Source organism: Corythoichthys intestinalis, chromosome 18, assembly GCF_030265065.1.
Source record: "Corythoichthys intestinalis isolate RoL2023-P3 chromosome 18, ASM3026506v1, whole genome shotgun sequence".
Taxonomy (NCBI): Eukaryota; Metazoa; Chordata; class Actinopteri; order Syngnathiformes; family Syngnathidae; genus Corythoichthys; species Corythoichthys intestinalis.
In genome coordinates this window covers 38,781,519-38,802,157 of record NC_080412.1, presented here as the reverse complement: position 1 = coordinate 38,802,157, position 20,639 = coordinate 38,781,519, and the positions used below count along the sequence as shown (strand labels likewise).

The 20,639-nt window shown below is 38.3% G+C and overlaps 1 protein-coding gene across 2 annotated transcripts in view; it reads left to right on the top strand.

The window, feature by feature from the left end:
• Positions 1-20,639, top strand: part of mtus2a (microtubule associated tumor suppressor candidate 2a) — a 105,884-nt gene that overhangs the window by 44,795 nt on the left and 40,450 nt on the right. For both annotated transcript variants that reach the window (XM_057820790.1, XM_057820789.1), the window contains exon 4: positions 1,793-2,026. In XM_057820790.1, coding sequence (XP_057676773.1) covers positions 1,793-2,026 — 234 coding nt within the window. The remainder of the gene's footprint in view (positions 1-1,792; positions 2,027-20,639) is intronic.

The following is a 20,639-nucleotide window of genomic DNA, read 5'->3' as shown; positions in this document are numbered from 1 at the left end:
CCTAAGTTGAATAGTTTGAGAGTAATACACAACGTCATGTGTGAAGGAAAAATGGAACAGTTCACCAACATCAACACCTCATCCCTATTGCGAAGCATAGAGGAGGGAGCATCATGATTTGGGGCTGTTTTGCTACTTCAGGGCCTGGACAACTTGCAATCATTAATGGAAGAATGAATCCAAAAGTTTATCAGGATGTTTTGCAGGAAAACCTGAGGCCGTCTGTCTGACAATTGAAGCTAAAAAGAGGATGGATGCTGCAACAAGAAATTGATCCAAAACAGAAGTAAATCAACTTCAGAATGGTTTCAGAAGAACAAAATACACGTTCTGGAGTGGCCAAGTCAAAGTCCAGACTTGAACCCCATTGAGATACTGTGGCATGACCCAAAGACAGTGATTCATGCCAGACATCCCAAGAATCTGACGGAACTACAGCAGTTTTGTAGAGAAGAATGGGCCAAGATTAGTCCTGATCGATGTGTCGGACTGATCTGCAGCTACAGGAAGCGTCTGGTTGAAGTTATCGCTGCCAAAGGGGGCCCAAAATATTAAATGTGATGATTCACTAACTTATTTTTCCCCCTTCTGTCAATGTTTGCACATTATCCTCATTAAAATATGAAATATATACTGTATGTTTCAGCATAAGGTCACTGGCTGCCTTTAAAAGGAAATACAAGGACAGTATTCTGAGTCACTACCATGATAGACCTTAATACTATAAAACTACTGCCACACACACAGACACAACATAGTGTTCCCACAAATAAATGATAGGAATGTCAGGGGCAAAGGTAAAGAAGTAACAACATAGCATGCCCTAAAAATAAGCCCCGTAGTAAATGCAGAGCATTAACTGTTGACTTGCATGCTGTCCACTTGATTTGAACTGTAACAATTGTGTACAGTGGAGTTGCTGAACTGGTCACTGAGTTCTGGACGGATTTTTTTTTTTTTTTTTCAACAATGCGACCTACATCGAGCCAATGCCCATGTCCGGCCAACACCTTCACGTCTGGCTTCACAAATCTGACAATCACACTAATCGATGAACTCACAATTGATCGACAACTTTACCTAAGTGTTACGTCCATTCAATGACTTTTGGGAAGAAAATTGATGTGAAGACAAAAAAAAACAAAAAAAAACAAACAAACAAAAAAAAAGCTTTTCATGTATTGCAATGTATAATGCTTCCATGTATTGACTGTGCGTCCTTGGTTGGTTGAAGGCGACGGGACTTGATAAGCATATGCTTCTCCCATCAGCCCTTGTCTTTTTTCTTCAGTTTTGTTTCGTCGGGTTAATCATATCACAAAGCTTGTAACTGCAGTGATACGGATGATGATGACAATTTAAAAAAAAAAAAAAAAAAAAAAAAACTGTAAATGTTTGGGTGGTTTTAGTCAAAGCAAACACTGTTTTTTTCATCTGTGTGATTTTGACATAGATCAGATCACATTTGATGGTGATTTTATGCAGAAATGTGAGAAATTCCAAAAGGTTCAGATACTTTTTCATACCACTTTATATCGCCTTTTCAATATTTAGCCACGCCCCTACAGAAGAAGGTAGAAGGTATAATACAATTTTGTTCATTTTATTCATTTAAGGGCTTACATTGTCTGACAAAGCTTCGCGTCACACTACAGTTCACCTCTGCCTGTAAGCTGTTTGGTATTTCCAATTTCACCCAGTTTTTCATTGAAGGTTAACAAGGTCATTTAACTGATTTTGTGTGTGTGTGTGTGTGTGTGTGGGTGTGTGTGTGTGTGGGTGGTTATTTTAGCTGACGATGAGGTTTTCACTCCACACGCTCCAGCGTCAGCACAGGACGTGAGCAGCAGGTCCCTGCTTCCCAAAGCGGGCCAGTCAGGCCTCCGCGCCCCTGGCTTCAGCTCCACCCGCGTCCCCGTGGGCCGCCTGGCGGCGTTCGGCTTCATCAGGAGTTCCAGCGTGTCCTCTGTCTCCTCTGCGCACTCTGCCGACAGCACGCAGAGTGACCCGAGCAGGACCACGCACCGTAAGTCTCAACATTTCAGATCTTTTGTGCATAAACAGCACGTACCCTGAATGCTAGCACAAAGTCATGAATATTCCGCCTTAACAGGAGGCAATGTGGCATTTGTGTATAAAAGATTGCTGTAATGTACTTTCACACTTCTTCCACACCAATGCAGTGGCAGCAGCAAAAGAGCGCTTAATGGGGTTCACTCAGTGGTAAAAAGGCAGAGGCGGATCTTTTTTTTTTTTTTTAAACTGCTATGCCAGCTTTATCACTACACGAGAGTGTCATTATCATCACCACCATCTTGTTTTCATTACCCCTTTTATGCATCATTTGCATAAACAGTCCCCATCCACATTCATTATGTTGTATTTACAGCTAAAGCGGCTTTCTTCTAACACCGCTTCATGAAATCTTATCCTATTGGGTATTTCTTTTGACCTGCCAACAGAAACTTATGAGCCATTGGTTTTCTCTAGCTGCGCTTAATGAATGTATTAAAACAACAAGAAAATAGATTGCTTTAAACTAGGGCTGTCAAACGATTAAAATTTTTAATCGAGTTAATTACAGCTTAAAAATTAATTAATCGCAATTAATCGCAATTCAAACTATCTATAAAATATGCCATATTTTTCTGTAAATTATATATATATATATTCTGTAAAATAAATTGTTGGAATGGAAAGATAAGACACAAGATGGATATATACATTCAACATGCGGTACATAAGGACTGTAGTGGGCACTTCACTCTACTGCCATTTAAATCTGTCTATGCTGTCCTCACTCCGAAGCGTCTACTTTTTCCAAAGCTAGACAGCTAGTGAACGACGCCTTAATAATCAGACTTCTTCCTTTTTCATCTGATTTATTAATAAAATGGCCTCAAACCATTGTCCTCTTTAGACCGTCGTAAAACTACCAAAAAAAAGTACACAAGCATTGCATTAGCAAGAACGTTAGCTTAGCACACTATACAGGTTCACTAAACATAAACAAAAAGCGTCTCATACAAAAAATATAACATTTCGCTTACTAACATAATATGTACATTCTTTACAACGACCATACTTACGGACAAATCTTGTCCAAGGATCATATAAGCACAACATTACAACGTAGGTGTCAGCCCGAGATGTCGTGCAGCCATATTGAACTGGCAAGAAGAAATAAACCATGTCGCAAAGCGACCACAAGAGTTTGCTGTTAGACAGCACAAAAAGCCTTGCTGTAAAACTTACCAAAAGGCAGAATACTGTCTGAGCGGGACATGTGCGTTAATTGCGTCAAATATTTTAACGTGATTAATTTAAAAAATTAATTACCGCGCGTTAACGCGATAATTTTGACAGCCCTACTTTAAACGTTTGTCTTAAACGACTGTTAAGAAGTTTGTTTTAGAAGACCTGCAATATAATTCAGACTCAATCAGAAATCGTAGGGCCTACCAGGAGTGTGACAAAATATCGAAATGATGATATATTGTGATACTTTGCATTCAAAAAGGTTATTGATACGCTAAATTTAAAAAGGTGTCAATGTTGCTACTGAAAGAATCTGACCTTTTAGCTAGATTGCCGGAATCACGCCACCCGAACCGCCGGAACCGCGACAGCGCAATTCCAACGACCCGGGAATACGTACAACCTGGCCAAAAGGCCAAACTCCGCGCGTTCACCTTAGTCTTAAGACCGTGTACTGGCTCAATTATAAAAGCTAGAAAAAGGCTTCGAACCACAAGTTCAAAATGTATTCCAAGTCAGCATCAATCATACAGCACAGAGAGACCCAGGCAAGGAGGCAAACTGGATCCAGGGTCAGTGTATAACAACATATAACAAGTCAACAAAAGATTCCGGAGAAAAATGACCACGATTAGTTGAACATTCAGTCTTTTAACTCATTCACTCCCAGCCATTTTCACCACAGCAAGGCCCTTCGCTCCCGGCCTTTTTTACTGGATTTTGACTGATTTTGCAAGGCCCACAGAAAATTCTGTTATATTGCTATATAAACATGAAACCCACCAAAAGAAAGATTAGACTCTCTTCTTTCAGCAGATAAAAAAGTTTGTGCATATCTTTTTCCATTCTTTGGAAATCAGCATTAGAAAATAGCTTAGTTTGAGCAATTTTCCAATTTCTGATGGAAAAAACGGAGAAATTGAGCTTTTTGTGAAAGCATACATATCAAACATAACTTTTAACACAGTGTTATTATTATTTATTATTATTATAATATTATTTTTATTTTATTTTGTTCCTTGAAGAATCCAAAAAGGGTAATTTGATTGTGGCTTTCTGAAAAACAATACATTTTTACATTTAGGCACTCCTGCAATCTGTTTTTCTGTTACAAACTGACCCCGGCCCTTCATCAGAGAAGGGAAAAGTTATGTGGCCCTAATAGGAAAAAGTTTGGGGACCCCTGTTTCAAAGAATATAAACTAAAGAAAAATATAAGAATACAGTGATAAATGATGAAAAAAAATGAGGAGGAAACTCAGGAAAAACATTCTAATCAAATACAGAATGCAATTCAAAACATGGTGAGTCAACCAAAGTCTTCCCAAACAGAGCTTTTCAAGTCATTTGTTGAAAATTCTTCTCGTTTTAATATAGCAAAAGTCGCAATGTCAGTTTTTACCACTGTAAGATAAGCTTGTTTTTGGGTGCCAAATATACAGTATTATGCCAGTTTGCTCTTCCACAGCTATTATACGCGCACTCCCAAGCTATTATGAAGAATACAGTTTTAGCCATCATCATGTGCTTAGAGGTGATTGTTCACATCCTGCTGATGAGTAGATACACACACATATATTGATTCATCACACAACGTCTCAGTACTTTTCCACCAAGCTACAGTACTATGAGTACAAATGTGTGTTTAAAATAATGTTATCTTGCCTGCTCAGGTAATTCAATCAGGAAGTTTTAATCGGGAAGTGTGACTGTTCAATCACTGACTAGAATAAGGAATTTGCCCGACCGAACCTGCCACGTTGGACAACAGTGTTGTAACTGTATTTCGCCCTCAATAAAAGTTAGCAGCGCGGGAGAGTTCGGAGAGAGACTTGGATGAGACATTGGTCGCGGAACTATGTCTCCTGGCTCTCCCAACCTGCAGGTTGAAAAAATGTCCAATGTCTGACTTTATCTCACCGTGCCCTGCCTTTTTACAGCTTGTCTTGGGTAAATAACTTAGTTAAAGAACGAGTTTTAGAACCAACAACCACTATAGGTCAGTCCTAGTGCCTACTCATTCAATCACTGGGATGAACAGAAGCATTTTACAGAATTCGAAGTGTATGCTGGACTGGTTAGTTGGCTGAATTTGGAATAACTACATGCCTTTTTAATGTGACCTACATAGCTTTCTCATTTTCTCCCAGTTACAGCTGACGTAAGCTCCTCAGCGCTCACGTACGTACGTCACGCTCCCAGTTACGTAATCCCTCTTCTCCCTTGTCTCCCCTGAGCACTTGTTTCATCTCTCTTGTCACCCACCCATTGGTTGATCATGAGTGCAAGCTGTGTGCCAAAGTGGGGGAGGCCCTTTTTTGACAACCATTGGGAAAAGAGGGGGATGAATCCGCATCGTACCAGAGAAGAAAAAAGACATTTTCAGATTCTTATCAATATTCAATGACTTCAGCTGACAGACGAGAGCAGTTACACAAACAATACAGTTTACTTACCATCCTTAGAGTTACTACATGCATCAAAAAATGTTGAAACTTTTCATCAAACACTGCCTGAAGAAGCCAAAGATGGTAATAGTGATCCTTACCTTGCTTTATTGAGTTATAGATCAGCACCACTGGAGTGTGGAGCGTCCCCTGCTGAGTTGCTCATGGGTCGTAAATTACGCACCACACTTCCACCAATACCAAATGTGCGTGAAAACAAAAATTGGATTGACAAGAAGAAAAGGCTCAAACACAGACAGAAAATGGAATATGATAAAACAACTAGACGCTTGGAACCTCTCTTCGTGAATGACAATGTTAGGATCGAAGGACAGGAATGTTGGGACAGAAAAGCTACTGTGCTTAGTGAAATCAGTCCAAGATCTTTCATTGTTGAGACAGAGGATGGAAACAGATTGAGAAGAAATAGGAGGAGTCTGTTAAAGCCTGTAAATAATACATAGTAATATGTAAGTAATACAAACGGTCTGCTCACATAACAAATCCCAAACATATTAGTTAGGAGACATCTAATGGTCAATAAGCATAACTACTGTGCTAAACTATGACCAGCCCTTATACAAAGGCAGATAGCTTCTACATTCACTTTGAATGCAACATGCATATTGGCCCAAAATAGATAATGAAAAACGGTTGTTGATATTATGATATCATTTTAAAATGGGTTTATCAGCTGCAATTATCAGCTACCCAATAATATCGTACAACTCAAATAATTAAAAAAATTTTTTTCTTTTTTAATGTTTTAACCGTCAGGTTACATAATTTTTCATGCCTCAAACGATTAGGTTAATGCTTTTTAGGCCTGAATTTTGACAATATCCATTTACCGTATTGGCCCGAGTATAAGACTGTGTTTTTTGCATTAAAATAAGACTGAAAAAGTGGGGGTCCTCTTATATTCGCGGTTTAGACATTATACCCATTCACGACGCTAGATTGCGCCAGATATCATTGAAGCGGTGTTCTGTCATGACAGATCTCAGCTACTCTCAAGTTTAACCAGTTTGCATTATTTTATTGCAGTGCTTTTCCTTATTCAGATTTGTTTCAAGACTACAGTTACAGTTGGACTTCACTTTGATGGTTAATGCAGTTATTGCAAATTTCGTTGTTTTATCACAATAGATTGGTTTATTTACATTTCAAAAACCAGAAGCCATTCATTTACGAATGTGACTGCACTTTAGTTTACATATTTAAATGTTCAGATATTAAGATTTGAATGAGGCAAAATAACATGCTTTTTCTCTCAAATAAATTGTTATTATCATTTGTTTCAGATGTACTGTAATTATTTTCCGTATAAAAATTAATTTGGTGTTCAAAAAGTCTTTTTTCAAACTTGAGTCTTGAAAAAGAGGGGGTCGTCTTATAATCAGGGCCGTCTTATATTCGGGCCAATACGGTAATTACTTTTAATGCGTTTTAATAACCTGCATAAACACTGATTTAGGAAACATTGGATTAAAATCAGGAAATTGAGGCATCGTACAAAAGTATAATGCTGGATTACTGTAATGTTCGAATATTTTAATTGCAGTGTAGAATCCGAACGTAGCCCAAGGTGTTACGGGGAAATAATGAGCTACTGAGTGACTGAGCAAGATGGTAACATGACGATTGGAGAGAGAACATTGCACAAGTGATCACCGTTTCTACCCACCTGGGGCATATTTTGACACAGTTCACATGTGTGTGTATGTGTGCACATTAGGATGAGTGTTTATCTTATTTTCCGTCATCACGCTGCGATCTTTTCCTCTTCTCGGCACACTCCGAAATCTGATCAAAGAGCAGTCGGATTGACAGATGAGTGTGAGTCAGGGGAGCTGCACCGACCCAGAAGCTCGTTCTGAAACAAAGAGGATAGAAACTGGGTTCAGTTGCTCATTCGCACCATTGATCCAAAGGAAGAAGGGCTCCGATCAGGCTCCGGATGATCCAGAAAGGAGCAATCATTAAGGAATAGCGTGGTATGTAGCCAAGGGTTGCCAAGCTTCAGTAAAGTGGGTTAGAGGAAGATCCCCTGAGTTTCGTGAGCAGTGACTTTTGGATATTTTAGTTGAAGATAGATTTAATGTTTCCAATGCGCAAAATAGGGGTGGGAAATCATTCTACAATACAAGTAATAAACAGAAAAACAAGTTATTTTCATCCTTCTGCTATGAATGAGTTTATCATTAGTAGATGTCCAATCCGTTTGAAGTGGGAGTAATGGCAGCAAGGGCGTAGGTTTGCATAGGGACGGTAGGGACATAACACTGCCAACTTTTCAGGATGCTTAAATTATCCCCACCAACTTTTAAGCAACCTTATTTGCATTATATAATAACTTCAGTTACGTATATAGCTCATTTAGATTGTCTTCCTATATGTTGTAAGGATAGAATTGATCCTACCATTAATAAATCAATTACATTACTTTCATTATGTTCAGACTTACACCCTTTTCACTTGCTGAATGTGCCAGACCATTTTTCACCTAAAACGCACGTTTGATTAGCTGATGACTTGAACCCCACCCCACACACACACACCTATTCACAGCCGGACAGAAATACAACATCTCGCCTCTCCCCGCCCCCTTCAAAGACGAGGGATATTAGAAGTTTTTTTTCCCGCCAGCAGCAGCCACTGTAAATGATGTAAAAGGATGTCAACGTTGTGGAGGTGGGGAACACTCCACTAATTTTGCTACTGCTAAAGTGCTTCAAGTCGATTTTACTCACTGAGATTTCTTGAAATAAGAATAACAGCTAGCTGAAAATAAGACATAATAACAGACTTATTTTAAGCAAAAAGTTTGTATATTTAATAGGGCTGTCAAAATTATCGCGTTAACGGGCGTTGATTACATTTTTAAATGAATCACGTTAAAATATTTGACACAATTAACACATGCACTGAATGACCCGCTCGCACATTGCCTCAAACAGATTATTACAATGAGGCCGTTTATGGACATTAAGAGTGAAGAGAATGCCCCCGGCCGCTTGGGGGCAGCGCAGCGCCATTCCATACTAATGTTATTCCTTCTAATAGTGGGAGAATTAGTAGTTGTGAGACGTTTATGCTGTTGCTTTGTGCTCCACACATATTTCGGTAAATTTTCTTTCTTTTAGTGTCTCTTGTTGTATTTTGGGTAAGATATGTATAGAGATATATATTTTATAAAGGCGAGTGGACACAGGCGTTCTTTGGACCGCGCAGTTTATTGGCATAAGCTTCGGCAACTCCTTCACAACAAACATAAGTATCGTTTAGTAAAGCACAACAAAAATAATATTCCTATCTCTCTCAAAAAAAATAATGTTCACAAAAAGAAAAGCACTTCAGTCTATAGTAATGAGGCCCTATTCTCACAGTTAAACAACAATGCAAAATGAACTGGCATTCCATATCAAAATAGCTATGCAAAATACACATAAAACTTACTCAGACTTTGGTCACTCTATTCTTATTATTGTTATTTTTATTCTTATCATTATTATATTAACTCTACTTTTGATTGAAAATTTTACAAATTTTATTAAAACGAAAACATGAAGAGGGGTTTTAATATAAAATTACTATAACTTGTAACTATAACATTTATCTTTTAAGAACTTCAAGTCTTTCTATCCGTGGATCACTTTAACAGAAAGAATGTTAATAATGCCGTTTGTGGATTTATTGTGACAATAAACAAATGCAGTACTTATGTACAGTATGTTGTATGTATATATCCGCCTTGTGTCTTATCTTTCCATTCCAACAATAATTTACAGAAAAATATGGCATATTTTAGAGATGGTTTGAATTGCGATTAATTACGATTAATTAATTTTTAAGCTGTGATTAACTCGATTAAAAATTTTAATCGTTTGACAGCCCTAATATTTAATCTTAAAGGAAAAACTTGTTTGTCAGAAATGTTCTTAATTCAAGAATATGGTTAAAAACGTTATCTGAAAATTTTTTTCTTGATTCAGGTGAAAGATGACCAACTTTTAGATGTATGGGCTCAATACGAACAAATAGTAATATTTACTTAAAGTAAGTGGAAGAATCTGACACATTAATCTGTTAACTAGCCTTTAATACTCAAAAAAAGATGGAGAAAATTTTCTGACTAGATTTAAAACAAAACAAAAAAAATCAGATTAAGTCGTTATAAATGTGCAGTGTAAAAGTTAGTATAGGTCAGTACAGATTTATTTTGCATTAATCATTTAGCCTATCAATTAATTAGGTTCATATTGGTGAAAAATGTAGCCATGTCCCCCAATCACCAAATATGTTTGGTCTTATTCATGTCCCGTCCCCAGCAAAAAGTGTACATGAAGGTTATGCTGTTATATCGTCCTTACCAATATTAAGACCAAACCTACGCCCTTGGATGGCAGTGAATGAACAAATGTTGTCTATGGCCGTGGCAGCCAATGCTGGGCAACAAGTTAATTTTGGGGCATTTCACATCATTTCCTGTTGATTTTCAGTCACTTCTTGTTGATTTTGTGGCATTTAGGGGTCACTTCTTCTTGACTCAAGAATGTGCCCAAATGAATAGGGAGTGACGTAAACAGTGACACGTTTTTAAAATTACACATCGATTCTTGGCGGGAGCATATTGCTAAACTTTAGGGTTACAAAGTATCACAATTGTCAAGTTCAAAAATAGACCCTTAGGTAGACATTTGTAAAATTACCCAAAAATAAGGAGAGAAGACACTCAGTTTTCTTGGCCAAGGAGAGCAAAGAGGGACTAGACAGATGAATGCTAGATTACGCTGTATAGTCACCAAAATTGATCTAAGGAAAAAACCCTCTTTACTCTTTTTATTAGGGGTTTGTCCTAACACAGAAGGGTGCCGCCCTTAAGGTAGGGGGAAAGCAAGCTGGAGACACCCATGTGACATCACTAGAGTTGGCCAATAATGACTTTTTAACAGACAACTGATATCCCGATATTGTCCAACTCCAAAAATCCGATACTGATATACAGTGGGGAGAACAAGTATTTGATACACTGCCCATGGGTTTTCCCATTGTGAGTGTATCAAATACTTGTTCTCCCCACTGTATGCAGTCGTAGACTTAACTTATTATGGCTAATTGTATTGTGATGTCCCACTGGTTGTTTAAGTTTATAATTTTGTCATTATATTGTATTATTAATCATAATATTTTAGTCCCCAGGTTACAAATGAATCCCGTTCCTACCTGGCGACGTAACCAGAATTACCGCGTAAATTGGAATGAACCCTTTGAGTACCCCTAAATACTCCCTAAATCTCAAAATAATTATCCAAAAACATGTATGTCATAGTAATACATTTAAGTAAAAAAAATAGTATACTGTTAGTCGCATAAACAGTACCTTAGTGTACCTTGCAAAAAATGATAATAATAGTAAACATTGACTTGAGAAAAATGGCGGACAAGATTCCGGCGCCGTAAAGTCAAAATCCCATAAGTCGGGTACGTCATAACCCGTGGACTACTTGTATAATAATTTATAATGATAATATAGTATTATCTTTAATTACATTGTAATAATATCGGCCCAAAACCATTAGTGAAAAACCGATGTCAATATTATCCGATATCATTTTAACCCTCTGGTACATAGTGGTCACTACAGTGGACAGCTACTAAAACGTACCTTTCTCTTTGATGCATTGGTTTCTGTGTTTGAATGTGTTCATTCAGATTTGAAAGAGTTACAGAAAGGTCCATAAATGACACTGTTTTTTTCTCCCCTCCCAACAAAAAACGATTTTGACCCGTTACGAAAACTTTACGTTGTAGGATTTTTGTTCATTTCATTAATTTTTGTTGTTTGTTTTATTGCTTTACAACTTTTAGAGACAACATTTTAACTGCTAGGTCTTTATTTCAAAGGGGAAGTTCAGAATTTTTTACATTAGGCTTTATCTTGGAGTCAGCAGGGGTTTAATTAGTCGTTGGAGTTGATTTAAACAAATTTTGTGCAGTTTGTCAGTTATTTGTTAGTTTTAGGGCTCTGGAATGGCTAAGCTAGGGCGAGTCAATGGTGGTCGACTAATTAAACCCCCGCTAACTCAAAGATTGAGCCTTATGTGAAAAACTCAATTACACGCGATGATATTTTTCTGATATTTTTATGTTGAGGCAGCAAAAGGAAAAAAATTGGTAAAAAGTAACTGATAGGTTACTTTTAGAGTTGTTCCGATCATGTTTTTTTGCTCCCGATCCGATCCGGATCGTTTTAGTTTGAGTACCTGCCGATTCCGATATTTCCCGATCCGATTGCTTTTTTTTTTTTTTTTGTTGCTCCTGATTCAATTCCAATCATTCCCGATAATTTTTCCCGATCATATACATTTTGGCAATGCATTAAGAAAAAAATGAATAAAACTCGGACGAATATAACAACATAATACAGTACATAAGTACTGTATTTGTTTATTATGACAATAAATCCTCAAGATGGCATTTACATTATTAACATTCTTCCTGTGAGAGGGATCCACAGATAGAAAGACTTGTAATTCTTAAAGGATAAATGTGACTTTGTATATTGTGACTAAATATTGCCATCTAGTGTATTTGTTGAGCTTTCAGTAAATGATACTGTAGCCATGCTCAAATGCATGATGGGAAGTGGAACCATGACTGTGCGTAGTGCTACCAATTGATATATCTTCTCTGCGTTGGGAAATGACATATGGTGTTAAGAAAAAGATCAATTACTACCTTGCTTCCCCACATTGCTTCCCATGATATTTCTAATCGTAGGGAGAGGGATTGTAAGGCTTTAGCGAATTAAAAAAAGGCTCAAAAGGCTGCCAAAATTCACTCTACTCATTTTACGCTGTCTTTTATCTCTCTATATAGGTAAAACAGCGCCATTACAGATTGAGCGCAACAAAGCGTGAGTGGGTCGTGCAGTGCATGCATTAATTGCGTTAAATATTTTAACGTGATATATTTTTTTTAAAAATTAATTACTGCCGATTTCGGGATAAATTTGATAACCCTACCTTAAGCCTAAACTAAAGACTCTGGATGAGTGTAACATATTATGTCTGTAACGTTAAATACAATTAGAAAACGATTTAATTAAAAAATATATATATATTAAAAAAAGGCATGGTCGATATTTTTTTTGCCGATTCCGATACTGTGAAAATGACTTGATCGGACCCGATCATGTGTTCTTTCTAGGGCTGTCAAATTTATTGCGTTAACGGGCGGTAATTTTTTTTTTTAAATAATCACGGTAAATATTTGACGGAATTAACTAGGGTTGTTCCGATCATGTTTTTTGCTCCCGTTCCGATTCCGATCGTTTTAGTTTGAGTACCTGCCGATTCCGATATTTCCCGATCCGATTGCTTTTTTTTTTTTTGTTGCTCCTGATTCAATTCCAATCATTCCCGATAATTTTTCCCGATCATATACATTTTGGCAATGCATTAAGAAAAAAATGAATAAAACTCGGACGAATATAACAACATAATACAGTACATAAGTACTGTATTTGTTTATTATGACAATAAATCCTCAAGATGGCATTTACATTATTAACATTCTTCCTGTGAGAGGGATCCACAGATAGAAAGACTTGTAATTCTTAAAGGATAAATGTGACTTTGTATATTGTGACTAAATATTGCCATCTAGTGTATTTGTTGAGCTTTCAGTAAATGATACTGTAGCCATGCTCAAATGCATGATGGGAAGTGGAACCATGACTGTGCGTAGTGCTACCAATTGATATATCTTCTCTGCGTTGGGAAATGACATATGGTGTTAAGAAAAAGATCAATTACTACCTTGCTTCCCCACATTGCTTCCCATGATATTTCTAATCGTAGGGAGAGGGATTGTAAGGCTTTAGCGAATTAAAAAAAGGCTCAAAAGGCTGCCAAAATTCACTCTACTCATTTTACGCTGTCTTTTATCTCTCTATATAGGTAAAACAGCGCCATTACAGATTGAGCGCAACAAAGCGTGAGTGGGTCGTGCAGTGCATGCATTAATTGCGTTAAATATTTTAACGTGATATATTTTTTTAAAAAATTAATTACTGCCGATTTCGGGATAAATTTGATAACCCTACCTTAAGCCTAAACTAAAGACTCTGGATGAGTGTAACATATTATGTCTGTAACGTTAAATACAATTAGAAAACGATTTAATTAAAAAATATATATATATTAAAAAAAGGCATGGTCGATATTTTTTTTGCCGATTCCGATACTGTGAAAATGACTTGATCGGACCCGATCATGTGTTCTTTCTAGGGCTGTCAAATTTATTGCGTTAACGGGCGGTAATTATTTTTTTTAAATAATCACGGTAAATATTTGACGGAATTAACTAGGGTTGTTCCGATCATGTTTTTTGCTCCCGTTCCGATTCCGATCGTTTTAGTTTGAGTACCTGCCGATCCCGATATTTCCCGATCCGATTGCTTTTTTTTTGCTCCCGATTCAATTCCAATCATTCCCTATAATTTTTCCCGATCATATACATTTTGGCAATGCATTAAGAAAAAAATGAATAAAACTCGGATGAATATATACATTCAACATACAGTACATAAGTACTGTATTTGTTTATTATGACAATAAATCCTCAAGATGGCATTTACATTATTAACATTCTTTCTGTGAGAGGGATCCACGGATAGAAAGACTTGTGACTTTGTATATTGTACTAAATATTGCAATCTAGTGTATTTGTTGAGCTTTCAGTAAATGATACTGAAGGCCATGGCCAAATGCATGATGGGAAGTGGAACCATGACAAGTGGAACCATGACTGTGCGTCGTGCTACCAATTCATATATCTTTTCTGCGATGGGATATAATATAAGGTGTTGAGAAAAAGATCATTTGCTACCTTGCTTCCCCACATTACTTCCCATGATATTTCTAATCGTAAGGAGAGGGATTGTAAGGCTTTAGCCAATTAAAATAAGGCTCCAAAGGCTGCCAAAATTCACTGTACTCATTTTACGCAGCCTTTTAGCTCTCTATATAGGCAAAACGGCGCCATTACAGATTGAGTGCGACAATGCGTGAGTGGGATAAATATTTTAATGTGATACGTTTTTTTAAAAAATTAATTACCGCCGTTATTGGGATAAATTTGATAACTCTATCTTAAGCCTAAACTAAAGACTCTGGATAAGTGTAACATATTATGTCTGTAACGTTAAATACAATTAGAAAACTATTTAATTAAAAAATATATATATTAAAAAAAGGCATGGTCGATATGTTTTTTGCCGATTCCGATACTGTGAAAATGACGTGATCGGACCCGATCTTTTTTACGTAATCCGTGACAACACTGATTGTCACTCCCCTAGTGCAAACCGGCAAACAGTCGTTGTAACGCAGATCAATGACTCGGATTATGTTTTGTCAATTGACAACAATCACATTCATCACATCTTTGCATAAGTACACTTCATTGTTTTGGCAAGCAGGACGAAATCATTAAAGTTGCCACAAAATCGTTTTGCTGGACATGCTGAATGCTCCGATTTGGTCCCCTCAGTCACCACATGCATAATAGATTACTGGAAAGCAATCAAATACAGTACACGGACCGCATGTTTGCATTTAAAACTATATGCAAATATGACTATCAACTGTAGAAGTGTATGTTACTTAAAAACATTGATTAGCCATTAAAACAATCCAAGCACCGACATCCCCAAGGTTCTTTCGGTGAGAGAGCGATGCATTCATGCAGATCAAGTACATTGGGAATACGCTGTTAATTCCTCTGTGATTGACAGGACTTTTCATAGCTTGGGGGGAGTGCACTCTAAAGGAAACTCAATAACCAAAACAAACAGCATTATTGCTGCTCTCAGTCATTTCTTTTGGCGAAACTTAAGAGAAGGAAGGCTACGTAGGGAGGAAGTAAGTGAGTAAAGAACGGTGTGGAGAGTCTGGCACCAGGAGGAGAGTGGATGTTGCACCCCAGATGCCACGGCTCCGAGCTCAGATCTGGCGTGTGACTCATGCGAGCTCACTGTGACCAGATGGTTTCCGCAGCGCAAGCGTTATGTTGAAGTAGAAACACACATACTCAAATACACACGAGGCGAAAAGCAAACGAGATGGCTGATTAGATTCGGACGCCACTTGGCAGCAGAAAGGAGAAAAACTATCATGGCAGCCATGACGGAGTTGATACCGAAGCTCAAATTCAACCATCTTCATGTTTACAACGCTTCTTTTGTCATCGTATTCCAGTCAGAAAATGCTACTGATTTAAATGATTTATTCCAATTTTGCTAACAGCGCTTCTGTGGCAATGTTGAGGAGGTGTGATCTCGCGCCAAGCAGCTTCACACTTGTCTTTTTGATATGCGCATACTTTAAACAGTCATTTTCTAATATTTTTAACTGTTTCATGCATAAGACAGAAATAAATGCTAGAAGTGTCCTATCTGCATAGCTGTTTGCAATCATGTTTGCAGGTGAAGTCATTCTGCAATAGGGGTGAGAACCACTGGGTATCTCACGATCAGTGTTGTTTTCATCAACGACGACTATAACGAAAATATTTCGTCGACGAACAATTTTTTTCATGATGATGACGAGACGATAACGAGCTAAAAACTTTTATTCAGACACTAAAACATAACGACACAAATGCCAGTTTTCGTCTGACAAGATGAGAACGAGACGAAAACGCGCCATAGTTTTGTCACGTGTTCACAATGGGTGTCAGGTTGTGTCACTCATATGACGTGCTGCCCCCCCCCCCATTTTGAGATACATATGCTAAGATTAGTCTTCTTTCCATGGCAAGAAGAGAGAATATGCAGTTTTGCTTTAGCCTTTAAAGGTCTGTGCTAAGTGATAATCACACACTGGATGTAACTCGTAGCATTAGCATAGCATTCACATTCGCGTTAGCATCAGCTATTGCTAACGGCGAGCGTCCTCTTAAACTCTCTGTGCTGAGTGATCATCACACACAAAATGTAACTCGTAGCGCTAGCATAGCCTTCACGTTCACGTTAGCATCAGGCTATTGCTAATGGCGAGCATCCTTTTAAACTCTCGACAACTTTTTTTACATACAATTCGTGGCGTCCCGGTGGGTATAATTAATATTTTTTCATTTTTCAGACGAAAACATTTTTATTAAACGTCGACTAAAACTAGACAAAATTAGACTTGATGAACGAAATATGACTAATTCTAGTAAGTATTGCTCAGTGTTGGGGCCGCCGTTATAAATAACGCTGTTACATAACGGCGTTATTTTTTCAGTAACGGGGTAATCTAACTAATTATTTTTTCCGCCGTTACAACGCCGTTACCGTTACTGACGGTCAAAAGCAGTGCGTTACTTACTTTGAATAAATTGAAGAAACTACCAGCCGTAGCGAGTCTACTCTGCTCTGTTTATTTGTCATCCAAGACTTGGGGTGCGTTCAGGTTCATGGTAATGAAAATAGTAATCACACATAGCCTACCTTTGCAAGAACGATGGAGTTGCCGTTTGATACGGTCATAATGTGCAGGTCCTGCACCCATCCACAGCAAAACTGTTCGTAGCTTTGTAGCGATTTGTAATTTCGGAATCGATGATGAGTTTAGTAACGTACTCCAAACAATAAAACAGCAGAATGTCCATTTCGTGAAATGGAAGCCCGTCGACATCTTTACTCCATTTGTCTTTGGTGATCGTAAGAGTCAACATTGTTCACATCCTTAAGTTTGATCAGATATCTGTTCTTCGCCTCAGTAACGAGTTTGCCTCTTTATCGAACTGGCAAGTTAAAGTTTAATGTCCCGCAAGCCAGACCTGCTTCCAATATGGCTGCGTTGTTGTCAAATCTCACGTGATCCCCCATTCTGTGACGAAAACGCTCGAGCCTAATAGCGCACTTACTTCAGAGTCGGTGTTTTCACACACAAACCGGAACAGCGCGTGCGGCAAACACACACACGCAAAACAGATGCAGAGGGATATGATGGCAGAGCATTCAGAGGAAAATTTGTCCTTTAGGAGGTGGAGAAATAAACACTATTTCAAGTTGGTCGAAATTAAAGGAAAGAACGTGCATGTAAAGTGTAATTTATGTCCAGGGGCAAAGCTTTTGTCGACATCTGTGGTAAGCAAATCAAATCTGTTTATTTTTGTTGCACTTCAACTGTAGGATAAATCTCTTGTTAGTGAGGTGCAATAAATATTACAAGGTTCTATAACACAACTACCTGTCTGTTCTTCTCTATTCAACTGACTCGAATACAGCTCAGAAAATTTCAAATTCTTTGACATACAACAACTTCTTTTTAAAATAGCGGAAATAATTACGTTCCCTGGTAACTAATTACTTTTACTATAGAGTAATTCAGTTACTAACTCAGTTACGATTTGGAAGAAGTAGTGAGTAACGATAACTAATTACTTTTTTAAAGTAATGTGCCCAACACTGTTTAGGGCTGCATACGGCGCAAGCCCGCAAACAGTTTGCTGAAGACATGTCAACAAAGCACATGGATTACTGGAACCATGTCCTATGGTCTGATGAAACGGGCCGGCTTTCTTGTGTATCGTCTACAGAAGAGGCTTCCTCCTGGGGTGACAGCCATGCACACCAATTTGATGTAGAGTGTGGTGTATGGTCTGAGCGCTACCAGGCTGACCCTTCCCCACCTCTTCAATCTCTGCAGCAATGCTGACAGCACTCCTGTAGCATTACTCAATTTGGACAGAGGTTTAGATATTAATGGCTATATTTTGAGTTATTTTGAGGGGAAAATAAATTAACCCTATTATATAAGCTGCACACAGACTACTTTTCATTGTGTCAAAGTGCCATTTTGTCAGTGTTGTCCCATGAAAAGATATACTTAAATATCTGCAGAAATGCGAGGGGTGTACTCACTTTTGTGATACACTGTATACTTGGGTGCAACTTAGGCTACGTTCATACTACAGGTCTTAATGCACGAATCCGATTTTTTCTTGTTTTTCCGACTCGAGTGAGGCATTAACTTGACGGTCTGAACGTGACAAGTCGTATAGAACTGGACCATTTCAAATCCGATCTGGGTCACTTTCGTATGTGGTTCAAATCCGATCTGGGCCACATTTTTCCAGAGTGTCGCAGCGGTCTGTACTGTCCAGTCTCCGGAATCGGAATTCATGCACGTCAGCAAACAGCAAGAGGCACGAAGGACGGCAGCGATGCAGGCATTAGCGCCTAGCTTGAACTCTGCTTTTAAGCACGAAGCGGGATTGACCACAGTCATAAAAAAATAAAATGAAGAAAAGGATAACCCTGTCAATTTTCGATTTTAATTCTGTGCGCCGAATGAGCAATATTTCATTATTGCACACATGGCCGAGTCGGGCCAAACTGACGCACCCACGTCATTTCACGCACACGCGTCAAGTCTTATGCGTGTGCGTGTATGCGTTCTATCAGTCCATATAAACTTTGAAAATAAAACTAAACGTGGATTATTAATGTCTGTTATTTGTGTCCTCTTTTTAACGAGCTAAATATGATAATCCCTGGAATGACGGATGACAGCCAACATGCGTGGTAATTTGTTTTGATGCTTCTGCGCATGCGGGTCGTCTTGCTCAGCGCGTGTCGGACTGCGAATTAGTGCGCATGCGTAATACTTGAATGGTCTCAATGGACAAAGGCAGTCTGAACGGGCATGCCAAAAAAACAGATATGACAAAAAATCGGATTTGTGCATTAAGACCTGTAGTATGAACGTAGCCTAATAGTCCGAAAAAATACGATATTTTCGTCTCAAAATGAACGTTACTCTCCTGAAATCATGCCGCTAATCTTTTCCTGTGACTTCAACTCAGGTCCATCTCTGCTAGGCCATTACTTTTTGCTTTATGTATGCAGCTTTAACCTTGGCCTCTCCCCCAACGCATATACACACACTGCTGATGACATGCAGTACTTTGCGTTCATAAGCATTTCTCTAGATATGTGGTGCAGATATGCCACCTAGTTATTAAGTGTTCAGAACTGTAAAATTGCCTCTTTGCTACATTAACTGCTACTACAGTAGCATTTTAAATCTGCTCAGCACTGATCGCATTCTAGTTTTAATAGCAAGCCGACAGTATTTGGTAAATACAAGAAAGGTTATTTAGGAGGATTATCTCATTAAGACTGATGGCCATTTGAGGAACTCAAAACTTATGACAGGAAGCAGCGAGTAATAGGTGGAACGAATTACAGGCTCTGATGAATTCTATTTCGCGCTTTAATTACACAAAGTGTCACGTGTGAAGCGCAGCTCGCAATGGAGCTGACATCTGTCTGATATATCCCACTGTGTTTCACAGACATCGGTGAAGTTAAGCCACAAATTAAGATGGATGGAGGAATTACTCGCTTTAAACTTGCAGTTATATTCCGGATCAAGCGAATGCAGACGCCTCAGTATGATCCGCTTTTTCCCAGACTCACAACCGCAAGGACTCGGGATAATGCGGCAGACCTTGCCAATAAATCCGGCTCCGCCTGAGCTTTACTTTTTAATATCTTTGGAGTTTTTCATTTCGGTCATAATACCAGAAGCATGCCATCGGCTGAATCCAAACGGCATCAGCTCATCAGTCTTCATATATCTTTTTACATCATTTTGTTTTTTCCCTCCAGAGCCCAGCTGCTCTGTTCCTTCCAACTTAATATCTTCCTTGTTTGCTCGAATCCATCATCGGCTGCCATTTTGCTAAGCATCCGTGTTCTCGATCAACTTGTCTTTACTGTTCACAAAACCGAATGCCTCGGATTGAAGGAATATATTCTCATCCAATCCATTCATTGCTGTTCTGTTACTGTTTTCAGGTTTTTCCATGCATGTACTCCTTTCTGTGAACATTTGAAAACTACTCGTCTTAAATACGTAAAGGGGGACCTAG